Source organism: Nilaparvata lugens, chromosome 11 (genome assembly GCF_014356525.2).
Source record: "Nilaparvata lugens isolate BPH chromosome 11, ASM1435652v1, whole genome shotgun sequence".
NCBI classification, from domain to species: Eukaryota; Metazoa; Arthropoda; class Insecta; order Hemiptera; family Delphacidae; genus Nilaparvata; species Nilaparvata lugens.
The window spans coordinates 28156456-28184455 of NC_052514.1; the positions used below are offsets into that span (position 1 = coordinate 28156456).

General features: G+C 36.0%; 1 protein-coding gene across 1 annotated transcript; it reads right to left on the reverse strand.

Moving 5' to 3' along the window:
* Positions 1-22: 22 nt before the first annotated feature.
* On the reverse strand, positions 23-27520 carry LOC111056386. The gene is made up of 3 exons (XM_039437272.1): positions 27321-27520; positions 6089-6325; positions 23-2928 (listed from the first exon to the last, which is right to left on the reverse strand). The coding sequence occupies exons 1-3, from the start codon at positions 27345-27347 to the stop codon at positions 1159-1161; spliced, it is 2034 nt and encodes a 677-aa protein (XP_039293206.1). The 5' UTR covers positions 27348-27520; the 3' UTR covers positions 23-1158.
* Positions 27521-28000: the final 480 nt, after the last annotated feature.

Here is a 28000-nt window from a genome sequence, read left to right on the forward strand (position 1 = left end):
TTTTCATCATATTTGAAAATCCACAGTTTTCAATGAAATAATTTGGTCTTGATTTGAATAATTTTTTCTTCCAACGGTTTACCGATAAATTGAAAATATTTTTGTTCAAATGTTGTCTCTGATATTTAGTCTCAGAAACAAATATGTGAAGAATAGCTAGTAGAAATCCTTGGGTTTTTCTTCATTTCATATCTTATCAATTTCTCTTTCTAGTTGAGGTATTCTCTGACACTTTTCTTGAATTGAAAATGTTTACACTTTATTTACATTCAGAAACAGTTGTATGAAGTTCATTGGGATTCTACCTTGAAAAAATATATTCTGAGCCTTTCATTTAATATACCAATTTATTTGTAACAGAAGTTTTACAAATTTTGAAAAATTTTCTCAGTTAAAATATTATATCTCACTCATTGCTAAATTGCATTTGTCAATTTCTATTATCCAAGCTGTTATTAAAATATGGCATAATTTCTCAATAAATATAATACGATGAAGTTATGAATGCAGGAGGTTGAAGAAAGTATATTGATCAATAGCATTCAAGTACATAACCATTCAATAATAATTGATGTAGATGCAATAAATTTAAGGTGGAATCGTCATTTAAAACCTTAGCAAACATTTAAATTCAATTTATAATTATTTTTTAATGTTAACAAAAATCAAGGAGATTTCTCGCATTTGTACTTTAATAATATATTTATATACAATAATATAATACAATACTTATTCATACATTATTGAATCACAAGAAGAATAGCGTAATTATAACAGGCGCTAACCAAAAACGTCTTCTATTCTTAAATTAAGACAAATGAAATACAAACCATATTAAAACAAAACCTTTATACAATAATTGTCCTCTTGAAAATTATAGTAGCTCTCTTTGATTTTTCTGCTTTGTAAAAATGATCTATCAATGGAATGTTGTAAAAATAATTGACCTACATTTTACCTTTGATTATGGATACCTCAGCATATCCATACCTCCATAATCAAAGATTTTACACTCTGTGAAAAGGCTGTTCTTCAGATGCATGAATTTTTTTAGATATTTCACTCCAAAATATTTACTAGGCTAGCGGAATGTACAGGAATTATATAAATAGCTCTCACAAATTACAAAATTATGCAAAAATATATTTTCAGATACTATTACTGGTACACACTCTGCAGAAATGTTTTCCGCCTGGAGCCCATGGGCTTGTAAGAATGCTGGTAGACCGAAGCAAGTCTCCAGTGCTCTGGATAATCTTGCCCAGTGGTACCTGGCCACAATGAAAAAGGGGGCGCTAATGTCCCAATAGAATAGCTGCGTTTTGCATAAGGTACCTTGGGTTTGGGCGCTTGATAGCCATTCGACCGCAAACTTGACAAAGAGTTACCACTAGAGTTGGATCCATTGTTTTTTACTGAACCATTATTACTTTGTTTGTGTGAGTTATTGTTGTCAGGTTTGCCAGCCTTGAACGCCATTTTGTATTCAGGTTTTGATGACTTGTGACAGTTTGCCGAGCAAGACGTGTCACAAGCCATGCAAGGTCGGTTGTTCAACAACTTACCCCTACCATTCCTACCACAACCGTTATCATTGTTGTTCATATCATTATTTACATTATTGGTGTCATTGTCGTTCACACCCACATTTGTCAAGTTTGGTGAACTGTGGCAATGTTTTCTGCGGGACAGTTTTACAGAGTCAAAACCAGAACTAATACTAGAGTTATGGGAATCTTTCTTGGTTCCACTTCCCTTTCTAGAATTATTTTTATCAACATTATTACACTCATTATGATTTCCCCCATTGTTGTATTGCCTACCACTGCCATTCCTGTGTTCATGGAGATTCGCAGTATCTCGGGGACCGACCATGTTCCCTGATTGTGTTGTATTTGTGTTGATGATGTCCATTACTGCTGATGGATTAGTGACACCGTACCTACCTCTATGAACGTCCCTATCGATTGCAGGTGGGGAAGCAGTACCCCATGCATCTCTAGGTTTCGAAAGACACTTCTTGGGTTTCCTGCCATCAGTAGGTGAGTGAGCTTCCTGAGGGAGAGGTGATGCAGATGGGATGTCTTCTTGGGGAGGTTGAACTAGAGCAAAAACTGCCGGTGCTGCACTCCCGTTGCTGCCATCAATGTGAGGAGATCTTTTGGGTTCATCTCCTGGATTCACTGGCTTCAAATCCCAACAAAGCGCCAGCTGCATCTGGGATAGCTTCTTGTCTTTTCTAGTTTGTTGATCAAATCCGGAAGATGTCTTGGGTCTAGTGAGAAGGTCAAGATTCTGGCCCAGATCTTTTCTGGGTAGAACACCAGCTGTCTTGGGTCTGTAGACCTTGAGCTTGCTGCACTGTGTTGGCCCAGGTGTGCCATAGCTCTTACAACCCACAGCTGCTGCCCTGGGGAGTACATCCAGAGCCTTCCCAGGATGTCTCTCCTTCTTCATCTGCAACGACCTATAGATCGCATCTTCCACAGTATCTGGCAGTGGATGATGCTTCAAATTCTCCACAGCCAAATTCTTGGCAATCTGTGGGTTACAATAAGATTGTGCCAAAGGTGGACCTTTCTTTCTCCTTGTCTCCTCTACATGTGGCATCTCTTCCTCTTCCTCTACCTTTTCTCCAAGTTCTTTTGGTGTTTTACAAGTTCTAACAAATTCCTCAACATCTTTGCGCACTTTTGATGATGTGTTGATGTTTGCTGGGGTTTTATCACAGGCTGTGGCTTTGGAATAGTCGTCTTCAATGTATTTCTCATAGCAGGATCTTCGTGACTTCTCTTCCAGCTCCCTGACAGGACTGGATGGGTCGTTTGACACGTCCACTCCCGAGTCTTTGTCGTCTTCTTTGTTGTTATTGTAGTTTATGCTCGTATTATCGCTCACAACTGCCGGCAATCTTCCGTTATCTTTCTCCTAGAAGTATACAGAAATATTGTTTGATAAAATTAATTCCATTCTTCATAATTAAAAAAATAAATAAAATGTATAATGCATCTCACTCGTTTGAATAAAAGCAGTTTTGTTCATACAAAGAGTTTATAAATTATATTATGATAATAATAAGAATAACGATGTGAGGATTAAAATATCATACAATCATTAACTACTGTCAAGTGATACAACCCTTTCCATGGATAAATAATCTATTGAGTATCCCAGTAGCCTATGAATAATATATTTTATTATCAATCATATTCTTCCAATAACATGAAGCAGTATTACTGGAATGTTAATCACTTTTTTTACTTACAAACCATTGAAAAATAGAACTCTATACGGACCTCATGCAAATGAGGATAGACTCATGGGAATGGGGGTGTAATCTACTATAATAATAATTATTATTATTTTAATATAATTTATTATTATCTACTTTGTTGAAATATGTCGATTTTTTTATATACGGTAATAATTATTCAAGGAAGGCAATTTGATGTTATCATTGTAAAATTCGATTTAAATTTCTCAATATGATTCAAGATAGCAATTCCAACTGTTTGTTCATTTTCTTTTTTCCTTAGCAATACAGATTTCTAATTAGACTGTTGAAATGTTCAACAGAACTGTTAAAACAATTAGAGTAATAGAATTGTATTTATAATATTACCGTATAGATTTTACAAACTCCAATTAACCAATTATTTGGTAAACTCTGTCCCTAATAAAAGCAATCAATCTATAAAATTTATGAAAAATATTTCACTGTACAATTCTTTGAATAAAGAGTATCATGTGTGAACACTCTGTTAGCTACATTCAACTTACCGTCAACAGTCTTATACTCTTTTATCCTGTCACGTTGAAGATTTGGAACGCCAATAAATGCAACTCAACTTAACTAAAATTCAAATTCAAAACACAAGATAATGCAAATGAACATATTACTGTAAATTATAAATGAAGAAACTATCAATCTTGACAAAATTATAATTTGAATAACTTTTTGAGGGAATCTATCAATGCTGATCTCTGAACTCTCTTTAAGATAATATGTTTTTTCAATTGATTTTAGAGTAAACTGTATAGTTTGAAGAATGAATTCTTTAGTAGAGTTTTAATAAATTTTGATTATTTTTCAAAAATAACTCTTCAACATGATCAATTATTCATGACATTTTCCATTTACTTCAGAGAAGTGTACACAAAAATAATATTATTTGGGAAACGTCTTTTTCTTTCTAAGTAAAACGTTTTCTTCTCTAGAAAAAATAATGTCCTTCATTGAAGAATTTTGGGAAATCTGCAAAAAATACCGTAAAAATAATCATGTCCTTAGGGCTGCTTCATCTCAAAAAGGTCTAGATAATTCAAAAACTTCCAAATTCAGGTACTCGGACTCTAGTAATTTGCGTACTTCATGATCCAATCTCTTCTAGACATTCCTCTGTTTCCCTCTCTTCTTCTTTCTCCTGCTGCTGTAGTAACTCATCTTTTTTCTCCTAAAAATAAAATTGATAGAAGGCGAAAAATTAATTATAATTTGAAATCAAGATCAACAAAGCAGTAAAGAATAAGAACCGTAATACTGAAGATCACTCTCTGAAATCATAAACTCAAGTTTCACGTTCTTCAAGTGGATAAAATCAACATAGCATAAATTATACATAAATCAAATTATATAAAATAATTTCAATACTTGAGAATAATGAGGGATGGAAATCATGGAAAATAACAACTTCTCCGTGAAAATTTAGCAACGACAGCATTTCACATCCTCTGATTTTGTTCAGTAATAATGAATTCTATTGAAAGATGTGAATCAATATTGTTACTTACTATCAAGCTGCACAGTAGTTGAACGTTATTTTTTTTTAGGAAATTCATCATTCCCAATTGCATATCATAGCCTCATTAATTTAATACCATAAACGTTTTTCCTACTGTTTGGATGTGATCTCCACTATTTGTATCGAAATGAGTTTGGTATCTAGTGACCAATCGATAAATCCTGATTTCAATTTATGACTCTCCCATAGGTTTGTTATGTAGATACAAATTGCAATATATTTTTGTCATAAAAAATTAATGTGAATACCAAAATTATACTGTTGATTCATTGATACAGTACTTGTCAATTATTGTAATTGATCAAGCATTTATTTAGATGTGATACAGTGCATTATTACTTTATCATGCTTTTCTGGAGCGATACGTTATTGATATAGGCATAAAAGTTCATGCACCATAGTGGTTTTATTCATCGATGTTTTACTGTAATCATGCAGTCTCCAAAAAGGAAATTTATCTCTTTTTCAGTATGATATTGGAAACCAAGGATGGTTTTAAGCCTATTTTCTGTTCTTCAAGATTTCAAAAACGTCAAGTTTACAATTCGTCAGGTTATCAGTGCTTCAAAATTTTAGTTCAAGATTTCATAAAGTTTCCAGTTTTGACACTTTCCTTGAGTGGTTATAACATTTTATAGGAAGTAATTGACTTATAGGCTACATGTAGCCTACTGGATAAGAAATTCATTTTCGATTTCATCATTACTTGAACTAATGAAGTGATTAACTTGCAATTTCACATAAATATTCTGAATTTACCGAGGATGGCTTATTTTTATTGATAATAATCAATTAATTTCAATTCAATAATTCGAACAAATTTATTTTATTTGTGATTCGAAGTTTACGTAACAATAAAGCCCAACCAAACAGAGCTTTCTTAAACTGTTTTATTTCAAATATGTTTTTATTTTGCGGTATGATTTAATTTAAAGTATGTTTATTTACTGTAGTATATAATACTGTACTATTTATATCATTATATCTGTATTGTCAAGGTTGAATGGTAGAAAGACTTGAAAGTCCTAACTCGGCCTAGTAAATTTTTTTTATTTTTAATTTTTCACGCGTGACTCATGAGTGAAAGGTTGCCTGGTTCAATACCAATTCAACTCATATTTTTTGGTGAGAAATTTCCACTCTGATGAAGATGATCTATTATTAGTTTTGACAAAATAATGAATGATAGTTTTTTCTATGTTTCCTGGTCATAAGGAGATTGAGATTTCCCAAACAAAATTTACCTCAGTGCAACAATAAAGCACGGGTTACCTGCTAGTATTATATGAATATTTGAGCAATATTTTGTTTCGACCTGTTTTGCGCGATATCTTGTTGGGCAGCTGCCAGGTGCCCTGGAAGTTTCCCCAGGGGGACGCGGGTGCCCTTTGCACCCCCGGCAACAGGTGTCCGCGGTCGTCGGCGATGATTCGCGTCGCAGTGCGGTGCGCGCGCGGACGCTCCGGGAACCACTTGGCCACCTCCCAGTTGCCCAACTTCTTCGGCTTGAAGCTGCCTTCGAACTGCAATCACAATTATTAGAATTAATCGAGGAAAGTTGAGATAATAACAGAATAGTAAAAATGGAAGAATATTAAAATCATAGAAAAGGTGAGAGAATATAACAGAAAAGTAAGAATTGTAAGAATCAAGGAATACGAAAATTGGAACTGTTGAAGGGCCGTGTTCTTGCTTGAAGCTAATATGCCTTAGCTTATAAATAGCTGATGATATATAAATGCTTCTAGGAGCTAATAAAATTATAATACCGTACTATGATATAATCATCAAGATCAAGCAAATAAGTTATCTTAACTACTTTATATCCTAACTAATGAAGAGCTAATTAATTCCTGATTCATGCTAACCTAAAATTTCAACCACACGAGAATTAGAATGAGGTGTTAGGAGAAACGTTGAGGAAATCTGAGAAATGCTGGAATTAGATGTCATGATGAACATCATGAATCAAGGAAATCAATTATCCTAACAACTCAAAACTAATAAAGTGCTGATAAATTCCTGTTTCAAGCTACCCTTGAACTTTAATCATACGAGAATTAGAATAAGATGCTAGAATGATCGAAGAAAAGTTGAGGAAATCATAGAAATCTTTGAATGAGATGTCATGATGATTATCATTGATCAGACAAATCACTCGCCTCAACTTGCAAAGGCAATAAATGAATTTGACAAAAATATGATGACGCTTTTTGCAGCAATTAATTCAGTTTCAATAGACGACGTACAACCTTGCTCTCTGAAATGTTCCATGATAGCCTAATCGTCGTAGATTGAGGATAGAAGATGTCTTTTTCAAAATTTCCTATTTGAAGGTAATTAATCATTTTCATAAATGAAGAAAAACTACAAAAATAGGATATTCATGAAGAAGTCATCAGGCTCATTCACAAACGAATACCATTGTCACCACAACATATAAATTCACTATGCAATATCTCATTGTATTTCCTTTCTTATAAACTCCACTTCCTGATTGGCACATCTTCTAATGAACACGTCTGTATATTATTATTATTATTATCCTGAAATAATCAACTAGTTGACTTTTGATTGAGACGCAACCCTTTCATTGGACAACCCGAAATTACGATAAAATGATCGATCTTAGACCGACGTCATAACTGGTGATTGATCAAAGTGGGAGGGAGATACTATGTGAAGAAAGAAGGGAGTACTCTGGTCACGTGACCAAACCACGGCTGAACGTGTTGAGTGGATGAATAATAAAAAACTGACAGACGTAAAGTCACGTGTCTAGGGAAGTTGTGTGTGGTATTGTAAACTTATTACAATGATAGCCTACAGATGTAAACGTGAATTTGATTCGATTACAAAACATACAAATTACAGTATGCAAAACGCAAATAGAGAATAGAGCTCTTGTCTGGCTGAAAACATGTTCCATTTTTAATTATCAATAAATTATGTTAGTATTGACGACAATATTATGAGATATCAATGCTGTACTCCCCGATGAAATTTATAGAGCTCTCTTGTATGTGATTACAAAATTTGGTATGAAATATTTATTAGTATCTTTACTAGTGTTTTTATTAACATTTCATAACCATAGGGCTATTCTTTTAATGGATTGAAAAAGTGAACCAATAACAATCTGCTCCCATTAAAAAAAAATTGTCATCGTTCTTTTTACTAATATTTAGATAGATCTCCAATAAGAGAGCAGTAATTAATGTGTATCACATTCAGCAAAATTCCATATTTGTTCTTATATTGCTATCTAGAATATTCAAAATTGAGTTTCCAATAAACTGTACTTCCAAATTTGCTCCCGAACTTTCAACCTGAACTGAACTAAATTTAAACGTATTTCTACAATACAAACATCTTGACTGATTATTATAAAAAATTGAATTTAGTTATCAATCATAAAAAAATTGGTTCTTCTCCTTCTTCTTACAAACAAGGATTAGGCTTTAACCTGTTCCGACTCACATCTAGCCAATTATTCAAATAAACATAAAAAATCCTATTATTGCCACCGCTTGCGTGGTCTGCCAACATCTCTTTTGCCTACAGGCTGATAATTATAGACTTTAAATGGTATTCTTTCAGCTGACATTCTTTGAACATGCTCCCTCCATTGATACCGATTCTCCGTAACTCTTTCATTCATGCTGCAGATTTTCAATTCTTTCCTAATATCTCCATTCCTGAAATGATCTCTTCTGTCACATCCCTTGGTTCTTCGGAGAAATCTCATCTCGGCTGCCTGCACTCTACTTTCAAGTGGCTTCTTAGTAACCCATGATTCACTACCATAGAGGAGGACTGGAGCGGCCATTACCTTATAAAATTTCATAATTGTATCTGTTCTAGCTTTTTTACCCAAAGTCCTGCTGATATTTCCACATATCATTTGGAACTTTCCTATTTTCTTCTCAATATCTAATTCATCTTTGTAACTAATGTCACTTCCTAGATATGTATATTGAGAAACTTGTTTCAACACTGTATTATTAATAACAATAATTTTCGATCTGACCGGATATTTGCCTCTGAATGCCATAATTTTTGTTTTCTTAGATGATATTTTTGAATTATATTTCTGACCTATTTCATTGAGGATATGGACTGATCTTTGGAGGTTATTTTCATTGTCCTGCACCATCCAGAAATCATCAGCAAATAACAATGCATTCAGGTGAACGTTCTTTTCAATTTCTATTCCTAAACCTACTCTACATTTCCATTTTTGGAAAATGTGGTCAAGATATATATTGAATAAAGTGGGTGATAAACTACACCCTTGTCTCACTCCTTGGTTGACTATCATTTCGTCCAGTCGTTTATCACCTGTATTGATTATTATTTGTGTATCATGGTACAGTGATCTTATAGCATTTACGAAATGAAAAGGATAACCTTTTTTAATCAAAATCTTCCACATAATACTTCTATTCACTCTATCGAAAGCCTTTTCGAAATCAATGAAAAAAAAATCAATACAAAATTGGTATAGTTATCAATCATAAAAATATTGGTATAGTTATCAGTCATAAAACACAAATTGACAGGCCCTTGCATAGAAAGAAGTATTTTAAAGTCAATGCCTTACTGCAACTGTAATCAACCATAAACTGAATCAATACACGAAGATAAACCTGTACATCTGTTCCATCTAAATTAGACTGAGCACGGATCAAACTTTTGAATTGTTCAAGTTTCAAATAACGGAGAAAAATAAGATTATGAAATATCTTCAAATAAACAACTTCACATTGGCCTAATCCCTGTGCAAATAGGGAAGAAAAATAATTATTTGTATACAGTTCAGCCTACTTTGGAATATATATTTGTTTGCCTATCCTACTCATAAAAAGCAGATGATAAATGAGTAAAAACGATAACACCGTAGAAGCTGTTGCTGAGTCCTCAGTGCAGAAAGTCCTTATTTCGCCCAGGGGAATAGATCAAGCATGAATCCGGTGCAATCTATATTCCACCCCTAATTGTTTGTAAACAGGACGGCATGAGCCAGGGGCGGACTGACAGGAGGGATGGGGTTGATTTGGCGATTTAATGCCCCTTGAATTATTGTCTATACGCGCATGCTTTAACGCCTGCGCTTAAAGGGTTTTCCAGCGTCACTAACGAAGGGAGGGTGATCTAGCTTTTTGTTACAGACTCTTATCTAGGAGCAGGGTGGTGGTATAGTAACTACAATACTGCACCAAGAAAGAGTACAACATGAATATATAGAGTGAGATTCACATGAAATTGACAGAATTCCTTATAATACATAACATGAATGCTCCTCATTCAAGCAATGCTGACCGTCTGGAGGGCTGTTCCAGCTTTTTCTCTCAGACTTTAGGAGCGGGGTGGTGTAGTAGGCTATAACTAGAAGAGTAGACTGCACCTTAGTAGAACATAATACATTATTCCTCATATTACACACAATGCATATTCATATCCAATCAATGTCAAATAACTGTCTCAAGTGAAGCGAAATTTTACAGGAACTGTCTGAAATATTACGGTATACAGAACACTGTACACAGAACACTAGTAGAATAGTACGGTATGTAGTTCCACAGAAGAGGGAACTCTACAAAAATAGGTTTTTCACTATGTGGTAGTACTGAGTATGTTGTACTATACAATAAATTTGTGTAGATTATGTGTATATTCTATGAAGATAACAATATATACTTATACTATACTATACATATATTATGTGGTCTAAAACCACCCTCATTTTTCATCCCCCCAATAAGGAAGGGTAGAAGTGTCGTAGTGATAGTATTATACTCGCAGTACCGCACAACTAGGTGACCCACCACCCTTCAAATTCGGTAGGGTGATTTAGAACCAACCTGCTGCAAGAGAATCAATTCTTCCGAGGGATGGATGCTTCCGTATAATGATTCTATTGTATTCACTTTGCACCTACTACATGGTAATTGGTTAGTTATGAGGTTATTTGATGAGGGTTATAAAAGTTATTCTTGTTCTATGCTGTGAGAAGATGGTTTTTCCTCCTTCAATATTGTTAGAATTTTTGAGTAGTTTAGAATTGTGTACAGTGTTTCAGTATTGAGAAATGAGGTGGTGAGTTTGAAGCTTTGGGGCCTGAGACGTAGTCGACATCTTAGATATGAAATATTTTATGTTTTTGTTCAGTAGTATTCTTCAATGATTAAAAAATAAATAATATTAATATTGAGGAAAATAGTCAAACGCAACGTTCCAAAAACTTAATTTCCAATAAAAAATCTGCTGGACTCTCCTAATCTATGTTTCATTAACATTAACATGAAGAGATAAATAGAGTTTATCTGAAGCACACATGTTCTGTGTTTAATGTTTTTTTTTCCATTTGGTTTGGTGTATAAGACTTCTGGGAAAATATCACAGTTTCAATAGAAGAACTCGCAGACTAAAGGGCTTCGATCATCAACCAAACTCCCTTCCAATGAATGGAGGGTTCTTTTGAACAATAGACATTCAAATAACAGCAACCGCGAAATGAATACTTTTGCAAGTAGGAAAGAGTTTGGCACGCGACTCTGTTCTGCGCATTCAGTTCAGTTGTATTTTGTTTTTATCATCACTTCAAAGCAAACAACGAAAGACATGCATGTGATGTCCAGGAAAATTACTCTCATACAGTACTTGCATTTAAATAGAAACTGAAAGGATAGAAAAATAACCTTTCAATTTATGTAATCATTGTGAGGGGCGTTTTGATCCTCTTCCATAATTTCTTGATTCTCCCTCTCTCAATTCTTCTATTTCTTGCAATAATTAGATTCTCCTTTCCCACCATAGTTTCCAATAAGAGTTTAGGTTGTTGAAATATCATTTCGTACAGTATATTGCGTTTTATTTATCACATTACCGGAAAAACAATACTATACCATAGATTCCTTTTAGTTCGTGATTCTTTGAAGAAATCTCGTGATTCAATCTCGGCTCGGCACATCATTCTTCCCAAATCGTGTGGGATTCACGACTCGCCTCAAAGAATAGCGATAAAAATCTATTGTCTATTCTAACGTGTGATTCCATTCCATTACCACCGATTTAAGAAATCTGCATACATCACTTGACACGCCATCAATACGTCAATAGTAAGATTGAAATTTATTTTTCTACCAACTTGTCTGCAAATAGAAAATGCATCAAAAAGTCTTCAACTGTATATGGTAGCAACTGTATATTTAGAGAGTGTCCTCTGGTACCTCTTTTGCCCTATTACCATAGGTAATTCAAATACCAATATGTTTCTTTCCAAAAAGTGAAGATTTTTTCCGATTGTTCAGCTTATATTGAAGTATTTTTCGTCCTGTCAGGTGTCAGGAATAGAAACAGATTGTCGAGACTCCGCTCAAATTCAAATAGAACTTCCAATATCAGAATATTATCTTTAATGTAAAGTGAATTGTTAGTGGACTGGTATAGTCCGGGTTGAGAAAAATAGAATTCCTATCTATGCTACTTCACTGTCTTTTCCACTGTCCAATATTGCTCCCCCCAAATAACCTTCTCTTCAATAAACTAAGAGCTCAATTATCGATAGAAAAAAACATGAATATCTTAGTTTACTTAACAAAAATCTGTGTTTCCATGACTGGATACAATTATTTTATGGCTATAAATACAGTGGGTTACTTTCAATCTAACCCCGATGACTAATATTTATTGCGGCATCGACAATATTTTCTGAAAGTGAGCTTTCTAGAGTTTCACTGCTCTATCGATATTGTAATATTCTATTTGAGGACCACATTAACCAAAAATACATGTATTTGTATCGTATTCCAATTTTTCAATAAATAACTTGAAGGATGTAGCTAGCAGCCTTGCTATAGACATCACTACCCTATAAATAAATGCAATAAATGAAGTCTTAGATCGTAAAATGTATAACTGAGAGACCTCTTTGTTTTATGAGTTCGAATCTTCCAGAAGTTTCTTCTATTTACAATCTTCCAACATCCTGCTTTGTTTATTGCAATATTGCTGATCATTTACTTTGCATCGAAGCTTTCTTAACCCGTCTTACTCCAACACAAACCCTCCCCTCTGTCAAGAAAAGTTCATAGAACAAGGAAGTTAATAGAAAAGCTAGCGTGACTTTTACTATTAGGTATAAGGTCTTACGATTATAAGGGACATGACATTGGTCTTGAAGACTTTTACTTCTTGTCTTCGTCTTCACAAAATGCTGTCTTTGTTTCCTTCTCCTTCATCCTCATTTCTACCCTTATCATCTCAACTTGTCCAATCATTCCCTCTTATCTACTTCTCCTCTTTATACTCTTCTCCTCCCTGTTCTCTTCAATCCTAATTTCAACGTTCACCATCATACTTTATTTTATCCTTTTCTATTTTAGCAGACATCCTTTGTCTCGTTCCTATCAGTGCATAGAATCTCATGTTGCCATGCAAAACTTTAATGTCCTTAATTTATTGCCCATTAAATAGATGCGCTCCGTATTATATTATGAAATATGAATTGCGTGTTATTGTCTTCCGTTGGTAATGATGTGTTCAATTACGTTAACCGCAATAACCGGCTTGCTATATTAGTGCATGGATTCAAGGAAAAACTACAATAATTCATCATCTACGAGGAAAGATTGAAATTAGATATTGTATCAGTCTGGTTTTTGGAGTTTTATCTTTACCTTGACATTGAATGGATGATAAATCTGTAGCTTATTGACTAATTCATATATATAATCTAACAGCTTTTTTGCTGTTTGTCCTGTCTTAAAGGAGATCAGAGAGAACGGTTTTGGGAGTGCCACTGCTAGCAGAGCCCAGCTGATACAATATTCCTCAATGGAGAGGATTGGCTGTCAGTGGCGCGGTATTGCAGAGTGGCATGGAGGTACAAGTACGAGCTTGTCATGGAGTTCAACTACTATAATGAGGTCCACGTTATAATGGCAGTGTTCGATCAGCAATGGTATTGCTATCCTTGTCTAACATTCAACAAAGCGGATAGCACTATCCCTTTCTCGCTTTGATCTGTTGCCAAAACGTATTTTATTATTATTGTTTATTGTTTTTGAAGGGACCGATTCAAGGATCCAAAGGTTCAAAGAACCCCACACGTCAACTGAAGCTTATTGTGCTCCCAAGTAGTATGTTAGTTAGGCAAACCAATCTTTTACAAGACCCAGGAGTTTTGCACTATACTAACATCCCATTCATCACCTGGTTGCTTGTCGCAATCCAGTGTGATATACTTGGCAGTCTCTTCAGACTGATTAGTCCTCGTGACCTACGTGAGTTTCACTCATGGCCTTCTTTCAAGGTCCTTCCGCTAAGGAAGGAGCGGCCAAGTTGCCTCTAGGGCGCCCGGCCACCCTTGACTCAGCCTCTTGACCGACATTAATTGTGCCTTGAGTTTCACCCATCTCTGGTCTCTTAGGTTTTTCCTTTTTGTCCCTCCGAAACTTCGCAGGGTCAAAAGCCTCACCTCTCCCAAGAAGTTCTGCCTGAATGGCCGCCCTTCTTTGAGCAGTGGTGAGGTTTGGTCTCTCCACCCAAAACTCGTGACCTACGTGAGTTCCAGGTCCTCCCGCTGAAAAAGAGGTCGCCAAATTACCTCTAGTTTTTTTCGGGCCATCCTCGACTCAGCCTCTTGACCCGCATTCGTGCCTGGAGTTTCACCCATCTCTGGTCTCTTGGGTTTTTCTTTTTGCCCCTACGAAACTGCCCTGATGGGGCTGATCCCGTGTGTTTGAAGGCAAGGCAACTTCTGGAGTTGCCTTTTAGTCGCCTCCTACGACAAGCAGGGATACTGTGAGTGAGTTCTGGTTTTCAACACATTCTTGAGTACGATGTTCGACTCAAAGCTCCCCCAACCCACAGGGGGCAATCGTCTTTTAACAAAATAGAATTGATAATAATTAATTAGCAAAATATTTAATCTCATTCATGGAAATTTACCATTAAATTATTGAAGGATATAATTTCATGCTCAATAAAATATAATTGATTATTTCAAACGAGAATGAACCGTTAATATTTCATCAATAAACCTGTACCGTCTATAGGAGGCATTGACAAGACAGAGGATCAGCAACGTTTTTCTCCTATCTTTCTCCACTGCCATTAGGCCTATAACGAGGACCTCACCATAGGATGAGGAGACTGCCACCGACGTTCAACTAGCATGAGAGAGCTGCCACGAACTACTTCGCACAATACTAGAAGAAGTAGACCTTTTCAAAGAAGGCTACCATCCACAAAGCATCTCTGACGGTCGACAGACCATGAGATACATTCTACGAAAAATCCTTGAAGAAATGAACTTTCAAAACATAGAAATTATCAAGAAATCAAAAATGTATAATAATAACTGTGTATATTGGTTCATTTTTTGTTGTTTTCAATGGAGGCACTGTTCTATTCTTTATAATCTAACAATAAAGAGAAGTTGCCGTGAAAATACTTTCATAAATGTTATTTGTTGGCAGATATATTCAACATACATCTTCATTCATAGAAGATGTATCATGATTAATGTATAGAATTAACAAGTGAGTATTCGATGAAGTAGAGAACAAAAGGATGATACAAATGGAATGTGAAACCATATAATAAAGCTGTAACAATAGCTTTCAACAATATAAACAAAGCTTTTAACAATAAAGCTGTGAGTAGCCTTCTGTTTCTACCAACGATGGAGCTTGAGAAATTATTGAATGGTTGATTAGAAGTTGAGATCAATCTGTTGGTCAAATACTGTAGTTGGCGTCCTTTATTTTTTTTATTTCTTGCACTTTTTTGAATGATCACAAATCAAATCTTCCACTATAAGTCTTCCATAAAACTCTTCAAATCATTCACTTGATGCCAAACTCATGTAGTAAGGTACCGGTGGATGGGTTTGCACTTTCTTCAAAAAATCAAGAAGACTTTATTCTTTCTGAGAATTACATCAAAAATTAGAATAGATCTTCAGGAAACAGAGTGAAATTTCCATTATAAGTACAATGCGAAAAGTCATCAGATATTCTAAATCGTATTTTGTCAAGGAAAACAATCAGAACTTTAAACATATCTAGATTGGAAAATTCTCTCATTAACTTTGACATGTCAAGTTCGCAGGCACTGTTGACTAAAAAGAGTACGCAAGACCTTGCTCTAGCTCAACTTGTACTATATTTAGCACAGAAACATTTTCAAGGTCCTTGATGGTGCAAATTTTGTTATTGCACTTTCCCTTCACTACCAATTTTTTCTCTCATTTCATGCTTATACATCTCAAACAAATATCGCATGTTACGCTCTTCATTGCATGCAATCCTTGATCATTTCTCTTCATTGATCAACAAAGTATCGTATACTTCCATGAATGATGGACAGCTTTTTGAAACGATGAACTGTGAACTAGTCATTAGCAGAGGAATTATAAGTTGATTACTATTTTTGAGTGGAGATAGTAAAACTAGTAGACTACTGACGGTTTGCATGCAATAGGAAAGTTTGTTGACTTGATAGTGAGTTGTTTTTTCTGTTCACACCACGACCCGTTGTAAGCAACGTGAAGACAACTGTTTTATACCTCGAAATGTATTGATACTTAGTATACGAAATTCAAATGTAGGTGAATGCCAGTAATACCAATAATTATATGAGTAGATTTTGAATCCGTGAATACGTGAGCATAATAATGGGAACTTGCAAAATATTATTTAGTAATATATCATGAAACCTCCATGATTAATAATCTGATAAGGTTTTTTTATAAGAGCTGCTTACGTGTATTTTCTTCATTCATCATAAAATGCGTCCAACTTTCATGCATTTATTGATATGAATATGAAGAGTGTTTTCTGCAGAACAAATTGCAAACGCAGAAGGAATAATATGTTTGTAATATTCGCTAACACTGTTAAAAGTACCTATGAAATTACGAACATGATATGGGCCCACTGTTTAGGAATTTTTCCTACTCTTGACAATTGACTAGCAACAGCTCATTCTGAGAAAAAAATCTCTTGAAAGATGTTCTTCCCAGTTGAAGAATGACTCAATAAATGCGAGTGAATAACATCAATCAGTTCAAGTACTATGATAGTACTTCCTTTGAAGCAGAATGCAAATACAAAAAAATGTGTAAACTTTGCTCACACCAAGCATCTATAATAATTCCTTCCTTGCGAACCTGCGAACTCTGTATCAAAACAACGAATAATATTGAATGCTTTTCGAGCTGATATTTGGGACTATCAATAATTCTCTCCACATATTTTCTGTCAACCCTTGACATCGCAATAATTTAAAAAAAAATCCATTCTCCTTTCTATCCAATTCTCCCTTTTGTACCTGAATTCTCCCTTCCCCACCCATCTTTTTGTCGATTTTCTCTCATTCCTACCTACATCAGGCCTATATTCTCGCAATACTTTTCGAAGTTTCCTCAACTATTTCCACAAATCTCCCTATCCATTTCTTCCTTCCATTTCTACTATCTTGTCCATTCTCTCTTTCCTTCAACTATCCTCCAATCCATCTACTCCCTTTTCCACCTTTCCAACCGCTCTCTCTCTCTCTCTCTTTCCTTCATATATTTTGTCCATCTTCTCTCTCTCTCTCTCCCCTTCATATCTTTCGTCCATCTTCTCTCTCTCCCACCTATCTACCTCCTCCTCTGGAGTTCACCTTCTTCTTACTCCAGCATTCGCAAAGTTCACATGGTACGAATTCGGTACAGTAATAGTAATAGTAAACCTGTAAAGCTATCACCAATTTATTGTCAACAGACTCTCGTGCGTGTTCTGAGCAAACAAAGCCCATCCGAACAAGAAGTATTCGATATAATTATAGGCCTCTATATGGACTCCACGATACTCGGACCAGTTATTGTTGTTCAACATGGAATATTTTAAGCAGGTCACAGTATACATAACAGTTATCGGCCAATATAGATATAACCGATATGTTACTATAGTTGCCATCTTATAAAATCATGTAATGTACATCATCCACCAAACATTAGTTGTAAACAAAACAGTTGCAACAATAGTTTCGAAACTGTGGTGGGAAGACACTTATTGTTTCGAATATTGCATCCATTAATCATGTTCTAATCAATCCGAGGTGAGCCAAACCTGGGCCGCTGTTACTGCTATTTATTGTTCAACTGGAATTTCCTAAATTCCTATGTTCTTATATTGTTGACGGTTAATAAATTTTCAAATTAATCATCTAGTAAATTATTCAGCAATCTCATAAAGTTATTCTAGCTTATCTATTATTATTTTACAATTATTAAGAAAATCCAAATTAAATGCTGTAATCCACCCCGAAGACTTCTTCTACTGCAAATATTGGCAACAGGGTAAGCAACTAGATGGAAATTCGATGAGCGCTACTTCCCTGGCTGACAAATAATTTTTGAATAATAGCGCTCATCAAATTTCCATCTAGCTGTTTTACCCTATTGTCAATATTTGCAGTAGCAGAAGTCTTCGAGGTGAATTACAGCATTTAATTTTGATTTTCGTTCAATAATAATTATTAATTAGCATTTGAATAATTGCAATATCTCAGTAATTTCCATCTGTATCATTTTACAAGCTATCTAGTGAGTTTTGTTAGTGATGAGTATGTACATCCTGAAACACATATTATTTATTACTGTGTTATGTATCCATTCTCTTCCACTATCAATTTGAACTTGGAATTAAAAAAAAACACTTTTGAAGTTAAACACTTAGTTCCACTTCTTAGTAGTTCATATTCATAGTACATATTGGACACATTTATTTAAATCACAAGCCTATGATGATTTCATCATTTAAACTGATGGATTTATTTATGCGAGAATCATTGTGCCTTTATCAGAGAGATTGGGAGATTAAACTCCTCCCATCCTTGATACCTACTCTTATCATCTTATAAAAATGCTATACTATAATAGTTTTGAGACAGTTATCGAAATTACTTATTTCCTGATGTCTACATCAGGAATGACTTGATAATGACTCAATGTGTCCCTCACTGCACTGTACACATTCTGATTGTAATCAAACCAAGAATATTGTTAAGTGATTTCTTATTTTGTAAAGCCTACTCTCATAGATCACATCATTCAAGTGTATTTGTGTTGAGGGAAAAAGAAGAAAAACTCTACTCTCAATCCATTCATTTTTTAAGATGAAATTTCAGTGTTTCTTAATAGTGCCTCTCATAGGAGCAGAAATTAAAGCATTCTAGATCAAATCTCTCTAATCATGGTGACATCAAGGAATGGCCAAGGAAAGAAGCATTTTTCAATAAAGTTTATCAACTTTTGAATGAATCCATTAAAATTTCTAATATATTGACAGCCAAAAAATAGTAAAATTCATCAAGAAGGAGAACTATTTTCAGAACTGTATATTCCCACCTCGGCTCTCGGCTCTGTACAAGATATTCGCCAGCATAATCAAGAACAGAATAATCAACAAGATCTACGAAAACCACCCCTCAGAACAGGCCGGATTTAGATCAGGTTACTCTACAGCGGATCAATTACAAGCTGCGAACCAAATAATTGAGAAGAGCAATGAGTATAAGATGCCTTTGTACATAGGATTTGTAGATTTCCACAAAGCATTCGATAGCCTTAAGCACTGCGAAATTTGGAATGCACTGGAGGAGTCGGGTGTTGAAGTGGAAAACATTGAAGTATTGAAAAGCTTGTATGAGGATAATGAAATGTACATAGAGTTGGAGCGAAGAGGAAGAAGTATTAGAGTGAGGAAAGGACTCAAGCAAGGATGCCCATTGTCACCAATCATCTTCAATTGCTGCTTGGACTATGCTTTTCGCCGTTTAAGTTGGGAGAGCAAAGGCTTGTGCATAAATGGCTATCAACTAACCAACTTTAGATTTGCAGATGATGTGATGTTAGTGGCAAAAAGTGTGGAAGAGATGAAAGAAATGTTTGATGAACTTATAGAAGCCAGCAAGAAAATTGGTCTGTGTCTGAATGCAGGAAAAACAAGAGTAATGACGAATTCAGACACGGAAAGAATTGATGTTACAGGTAGTAGAATAGAATATGTCAATGAGTATGAGTACTTGGGCCAACTGCTTTCTTTTGAGAACCGAACGGGAAAGGACGTGGGTTTGAGGATAAACAAGGGTTGGAAAAAATATTGGGCACTGAAGAAGATATTCAAGGGCGACTTTTCGAATGAATTGAAAGCCAAATTGCTTCTGAAATGTGTTTATCCAGCTATATTATATGGTGCTCAGACTTGGTCCCTGACAGCTCAATCAGACAAGAGATTGGAGACAACGCAGACGAAGATGATAAGGAGTATTTTGGGACTGCGACTGCATTATAGATGACGAAACACAGACTTACTGAAGCAGGTGAAGGTGAAATACCTACAAAAAGAAGCTCACCTGATAACATGGGAATGGGCCGGCCATGTGGCAAGGATGACAGCAGAGCGATGGGCGAAAATATGCACGGAGTGGATACCACGGGATCGGGCCAGAGGGAGAGGACGTCCAGCGTGCCGATGGAGAGACGAGCTCACCCAAAGAGTTGGAGATATGTGGCCGACAATAGCCAGGGACAGAAAGAGATGGGAGAAAATCATCAAGAAATTGTAAATTTGTAAATAGTTATTGAAGTTACTGTCAAGCTGCCAGCACAAAATATCATCACCTCATATGAGAGGCTTTTGTTCTATTTAGAATGTCAATAAAGCTTTATTATTATTATTATTATTATTATTATTATTATTATTATTATATTATTATTATTATTATTATTATTATATTCCCACTTCCACTAACAAAGGGTAACTCTTGATATATTTTTGATGGCAGTTAAGTTTGTGAGTTGAAAAAAGCTGAAAGAAAAGATGATAAGTGCAATGTAGAAAATGAAAAAAGAGTTCCAATGTTGCAGGAATGACAATCATCAATGCTCATTTTCACTTGTTGAATGAATTGTTTACAAAATCAGATTCTACAATGAAGAGCCCTTATCTATACTATAATAAAGGAAAGAACTGGCTTATACGCACGTACGGAATAGGAAAATAAATTATTTTTGACGCATCATCACGTCTGAACTACTGGACTTATTAACTTGAAATTTTGCATAATGATTCTTAATTAACTGAGGATGGTGATAGGCCTATTTTCAATCCTTCATGATTTGATTAGCCTACGCTAAGTTATTAGTTTATAAAGTTTTAAAATAGAACCTTGCGGAACACGTGTTACCTGCTAGTATATATAATAAAGAATTTTAATAACTAGGAAGTTAACGTGAAACTTGGTGACAAACCTGGCTGTTTATTCACAAACACTTCCAACACCTGTGGATTTCAAAGGTGGTTTAATCAGTTGCAGTTGTAATTTATGTATAGAAATAATAATGGATTCCTTATTTATATTTGAAAAAATCACGACAAGGATCGATCACTCGCGAGTTTGTCAACAACTGAGCCGGGGAACTGGCCTGGGCACGATTCACGAATTCACGTGAAGGAAGGTCGCTGAGAGCTCAGACTGATCGCAATCACTTTATATAGGCTTCAGAGCCACCCACCCACAACCCCCCTCCCACTAGAAACAGCACCTGGGACCCCCTCTAATATTTACTACCACCCCCATCGATTATTTTTCGCGTTGTTGCCCCATCGCTCTTTCCCACTATCCTCCTCTTGCTCATTGTTTGAAAATTCTTCTTTGTCTCTTTTTTCTTCTTATTATTATTATTCTCTATCTTTCCTCTCTTCTTCTTTTTCCAACTTCTTCCATTGTTTTCCCAAAATATTTCCGTTTCCATTTCCTACTATCATCGCTCCTGTCTACAAGGCTCTCTCTCTCTCACTCTCTCTCTCTCTCTCTCTCTCTCTCACAACTGTTTTGTTATGAAAAGTGACGGTGGAATGTTGAATTTCTCGGTCAAAGTAGATCGATCATACGCTTTGATAAGATGGATTCTATTATCTACTGTTTTATGAATTGCAGTTCTATTCAGAGCTCACCATGGATTTCCTAATAGTTTTACGTTATATAGGCTATAGAAAGGGCTTGAACTAATATGTTTTTCATGAAGAATCTTTTATAATAACTCTGTTGAAGTTAAGATTCTTTGCTTCAAAGTTTAAAAGTTCAAGAACTTCAAAACGAAGTCTTTTAATTTCAACAGATTTATTTAAATTGAATATCAGTATTGAATAATGTGCATGAACTCAACTTTGTTTATCTTATCTACTGTTTTATAGATTACAGTTCTTTTCGGCTCAAAGTGGATTCCGTGATATTCTCAGGACTTATTGAACTCGAGTTAGGACTTTGTGATCTAAGGGAAGGTGTGGATGATTGTCCTTGCAGGAGATAAGCACCACAATTATAAAGCACCATCCTCTGAGTTGTTCCAGTTCTCTTGGGGTTCTGCTGAGACGGTTATGTACTTCAAAATCACTTCCCAGTGGTTTGGAACCCACGTGAAACGTGCGTTCATTTATCTTCATCACTACCTTTTACTGATCATTACTCCCACTACCCACGTACAAGGCCAGGGCTGCAGGTAAATCAAGAATAATTATGTTACCTCTTACAAGGGAACTAATTAGATGATAATAATGAATTCTCAATTCTCCCTACAAAACATATTCCCCACTTTATCCTCCTCCATTTACCTTGCGTTTCATGTTAATTTTATTCATTTTTTCACTCCTCATATACTTTCTGAAAACCCATAAGAAACTCATCCTTTAAGCTGCATGCTGCATTCATTTATGACTTACTCACTGAACTTCCTGTAGAATTTCCGATAACAAAATGCAAAATCGACGTCATATCATGTCAATAGCGAGTGAACAAGAAATTGAAAACTATTTATAAGCTCAATGTTTTTATTCTGTCAATCGTCAAACAGGAATAGTTTTTCTTGCCAGTTCAATGGCTATGTATAACAGTTGGAAATGCAAGATGTTTGCTGTTGGAAAATCCTCACCATTTCGTGTTTCTACTTCATGAATATCATCCTCTGCAAAAATGAGAGCATTGAAGGAATGATTTATGTCGATCAATATGGTTGTCTGTACTATGAGGCTATACTATTGAGCAATACTTGAGTAGGCTTCATTGCTGTATGAAAGGAGAATTCCCAAGTTCTCAAGTACATTATTTCTCGACTCTTTTAGAGTTTGATCAAATTTTCTTCATGTGCCTGACAAAGATCAATAACACAAAGAAAGATCTGGTAGATTCTAGAGTATTCTTCTTATGTTACCTGTATAGAGTAGGATACCGTAGAATAATACTCATATCCATATAGGCTCATATACTCATATATTTATGAAAGAGTACTCATAAGCTATATTACTCTATTAGTTGTGAATACGATCTCAAATGGTTTTATTAAGATTTGAGAGCATAATATAGGAACTATTTAATCTTAGATTTTATTGCAATGGGATAATCATTTTTTTAATTAGGTGGGAAACTGGTTGACTTGAGCTGCGCTTACACCAAAATTATTAACAAAATGTCTATTTTTCCGTCCTTATAGATTCTATTAAATTCAACATAACTTATCATACACATGATGTGCATATGTGTTTGTCAAGCTTCATTTAATCTGATAAAATCTATAGCAAGGGAAAATAAACATTTTGTTAATAACTGGTGTAAACGCAGCTTAAGGCTAAGGGATTTCTAGAGACATTACAATTGGATCTTAAAACACAAAGTAGTGGATTCATCTCTTGGAATTTACCTTTTAAGATTTGTCAATTGATTCGAAACCGATTTTATTTTGAAAAATTGCAACGTTTAATAACTTGCCAATTATTTTTAAATAAAATACAATTTTTGCATAAATGTTTTGAATTTGAACTACTCTTAACATACTTATCTGTCTCAATTAGTTTCCTATCTGTTACTAATCAATCATACTTGTGCTAATCTTCAATAATTTACCAGATTGTATAGAATCATACAACATATCCAATATCCAATATATCCAAAGTCTTGATCGTTAGCCAGGTGTTCCGGAAAGATCGCGTCAAAAATGAAAAACTTTAAACTTGATAATCAAGATGGCGTGGCATCACAGTCCCTCAAAGCTATCCCCATGGAAATCATTGATACTGTAATAGCTGCTTTCAATCAGCCACCTTGACAGCCTCTTCTTGAAAACACCTATGGGAAGATCCCTCACCGAACCCGGCAGCAGGTTGAACACTTTGAGTACCAGCACTGGGAAAGAGTCCTTCACTCTTGACAACCAACAGCATCTCCAACTGTAGCCTTCCGCGGGTACCGTATGAATGAACCTGACACCTACTCATCAAGTTAGCCCTGTTCATCTTCACTGCAGTAAGAGAGGCCAGTATATACAGCCCGAAGATGGTGTGCACTTTCAGGCGTCTTAAGATGGGTTGACAATGGGCAATGATGTCACTGTAGGTAAGGATCCGCAGTGCCTTCTTTTGAAGAAGCAGTATGTCATTGGCATGCGGAGAATGGCCCCAGAGAAGAATTCTATACTGCACATGACTGCCAAACACCGCATGATACATCATTAGAAGTCTCTTGAGACTCAGGAGGCTTCTCAGCTTTCCGAACAGGTAGATTACTCCAGACAGTCTCCTGCATACCTGGTCAATATGCGGCTCCCAACTTAATTTGGCATCAATTCCAAAGCCAAGCAAAGTGACTGCTTCATCCCCTGGAGTGTGGGTGCTAAGAGTACAAAGCATCTCCTGTGTCTTGGCCTCGTTCAACTTGAGTTTGTTTGCAGCAAACCACTCTTTAGCCTCGGAAAACAGCTCCTGTGCACAGCGTCTAGCTTCCAGGGGTCCACTGCCCTTGTATACTACTTGGTTTACTACTATGGTAGTATCATCAGCAAACAGCAGACTAGAATTCTATAGGTGGAGATCGTTGATGAGTATGAGAAATAACAGCGGCCCTCCTTGAGGAATTCCATGTGTTCCTCTCCTCTGAAGTGGCACCCATCACCGACACAACCTGCCTCCTGTCGCTTAGATAATCTGCCACCATGCTCCAAGCACTGTCCCTGATGCCATACCTATGTACCTTGTCCAGCAGGATGTTGTGCGACACACAGTCGAAGGCTTTGGTCAGGTCACACAACACAAGGTCAACCGATTTGCGCTCCTTGAAAGCCACATGTATTCTCTCGACCAATGAAAGCACTGCAGAGGTGGTAGATCTGCCTTTCCTAAAACCATGCTGCATATCCCCCATCAGGTTGCTCCTTTCCAGATATACAGTCAGCTGCCTCAACATGGACGTTTCAATGATTTTACCCAACACTGGTACAATTGATATTGGTCTGAAGCTGCCTACATCAGTAGGATCACCCTTCTTGAAGATCGGGACTGTCTTTGCAATCTTGAGGCAGTTAGGAAAAACACCTACCATGAGGCAGCTGTTGACCAGCGACAGCAGAGGTTCCATCAATACCCATATCATTTTTTTCAACAGGAATACTGATAGGCCATAGAAGTCCTCGCTGTGACTTCTCCTGGAACCCTGAACAATGTTCATCAGGTCATCCTCACCAATGGGTTCGAAACAGGTAAACCTATGATGAGAAGCTGCCCACATCAGTAGGATCACCCTTCTTGAAGATCGGGACTGTCTTTGCAATCTTGAGGCAGTTAGGAAAAACACCTACCATGAGGCAGCTGTTGACCAGCGACAGCAGAGGTTCCATCAATACCCATATCATTTTTTTCAACAGGAACACTGATAGGCCATAGACGTCCTGGCTGTGACTTGTCCTGGAACCCTGAACAATGTTCATCAGGTCCTCCTCACCAATGGGTTCGAAACAGGTAAACCTATGATGTGACAAAGGGACAGACAATGCTGGATCTGCCATAGATGCTGGTAGACCTCCAACAATCTCAGAGACAGCAGCTATGAAAGCATTGTTGACCTCATCTAGACTCTTTCTGCATCGAACCACTGACTTATATGGCTTTATATGAGTCGCTGAAATGCTCCAAGCCGCCTTAAGATTCATCAATCACTCCAGCATTGTAATCTTTTCCAGCTCGATCCACCTCCTGTCTATATGTTTTTGGCTCTGGTATAATGCCTGTGTTTCTCAACAGAAAGCACACCATTTGACTCAGCCTTGTAAGCATTGTACAACATTTCAACAAGCACTCTCAAGCTTTGCAAATCAGATGTGTACCAACCACTTGTGGAGCTGTGCTTGTTTGACCTCGGTTTATTTGTTCTATTTTGCAAGTTCGACTTGAAGGACACTGCCGGGCAAAATGAGTTGAAGGTCGAGACCAATACAAGGTGAAAAAAGTCAAATATGTCCTTTTTTGAAACAATCATCTGCAAAAATGTGCAGTCAGTCCCTTCCAGGCACCTCCTGAGAGCCTCTACACTGCTGTCAATCAGCCTTCTGCTGTAGAACTTATAATTAGCCACCCAGGCAGGACAGTCAGTACTCACCTTCACGTGCTGTTCCACATCAACAAGTACTGCACAATGATCTGCTATAACTGGGTCCACAATAAGCACACTATATGCACTAGGGTTGTCATTAGTTGCTACTCCATCAACGCAATTCAGGCCTCTTGTCGGTGCCAGGCTAGTCCAGAACAAGTTGGACATCCTCAAAACATTCTGTAGCTTACGAGATTCAACATCGTCCTTGTTTCGGCCTGCACAAGATTGTTTGATTGTATCTTCCACAAGTGACGTCACTACGATAGAACACGCATTGCAAAACCATTTAACACTATCTCCCAACTCTTGAATCTTTATATAATCTGAAGATGAAACGTTTACACACTTTATATGGTACCATATGTGACAAGGACCATCACACATTAAAGCAAAATCACTGTTTTTAACATTTTTATTGCAGGACCTATAGATCGACCCATCACTATGTACCTCCGCCATCTTGATCCCATCAACTGTCAACGTTTTATCAAATTAATATCACTTTATTAATACCCACACAACTTTCACTATAGATTATTCAATCATATCATGCGGATTAAATCCTTATTATATCCCACAGATGTTTTGAATTGTTATAAATGTTTGGGCTGAGTTAAATATATTTATTTATAAACTCATATAGGTAGTGAAAAATACAGGCTACACTATATGCCTGAATAGAATCAATATCAATAACGTATTCTATTTTAGAAAAAGATGAATGAGATATTCTCCACGGATTTTCTATTATCAATCTCACACAATTGAGAAATATGTTGAAGTACGACATAAAAATAACCCAATCAAAATGCTCATACCTACCTATTTTTGTTTTTCTGTCAATATTGTAAATATCGACATTCTTCATGTCAATTAATTGAGTTTTAGAATTTGTAGCAGTTTAAATTCATTCATTATTCCTGAATAAAACCCTTTAAACTACGTACATCAGTCAATCAGTACTAACTGGAGTGTAATTATCACTCCAAAATATCATTTATGAAAATGGTTCTAGATGAAGAAAATATTTCAGTCACAAACCTGGTTAGCGCTGAAGTTATAAGCCATCGGTAGAGTATTCCTTCTGGGTGAAAATATTTTGAAGATACACCAACACTCCCGAAAGATTTTAAGTTGACACTTTAAGTAAAAACAACGAGATTTCAATATTTCTATAAATAAATGCGGCTAACTCATTGTTATGACCGGCTAAAACTGTGTGAGCTGCGGTCTGCTGAAGAGGCGTCGTAGAAGCTTTCTGTTGCCATGACAACGCCTGTCAATGCCTCCCCAACAGAGTTTTATCAATGACCAGGGATGGGTCTGCAGTTGCCAAGCTCATTTCAAGAAGAAGAAATTACTCGATTCGGGTGTGCGTCTGCGTCTGAGTCACAGATTGTCTGCACAGTCTACACAGACTATAGAACGAGTCGTAATGTACGTTCATATAGACGTACGTAATAGAGTCGTAGTTACGAGTGGAGCATAGTTTCATTTTCGAAAATTGTACAAATTAATACGAATACTGCATCTGTAAGAGAAAAAGTCGATTTCGTCAATATAATAATTCTACATCCAAATTACCACTGACAAATTTATTGTCAATGGAGTTTTGTATATTACAGGACGAGTCTTCTATAAAGATGATGAACGAGTACCGTAGTTTCTCTTGAAATACTGAACAACTCATAATGCGATGTGAATACGGATGCTATGCAAAG

Bases quoted from the DNA above. Each gene is read 5' to 3' on its own strand.
- LOC111056386 (XM_039437272.1), bottom strand. From the start codon at position 27,347: ATGGCTTATAACTTCAGCGCTAACCAG. The intron at 6,326-27,320 runs GTTTGTGACTGA...TTGTGATTGCAG, and splicing joins ATAACTTCAGCGCTAACCAG to TTCGAAGGCAGCTTCAAGCC. The intron at 2,929-6,088 runs TATAATACTAGC...GTATACTTCTAG, and splicing joins AAATATTGCTCAAATATTCA to GAGAAAGATAACGGAAGATT.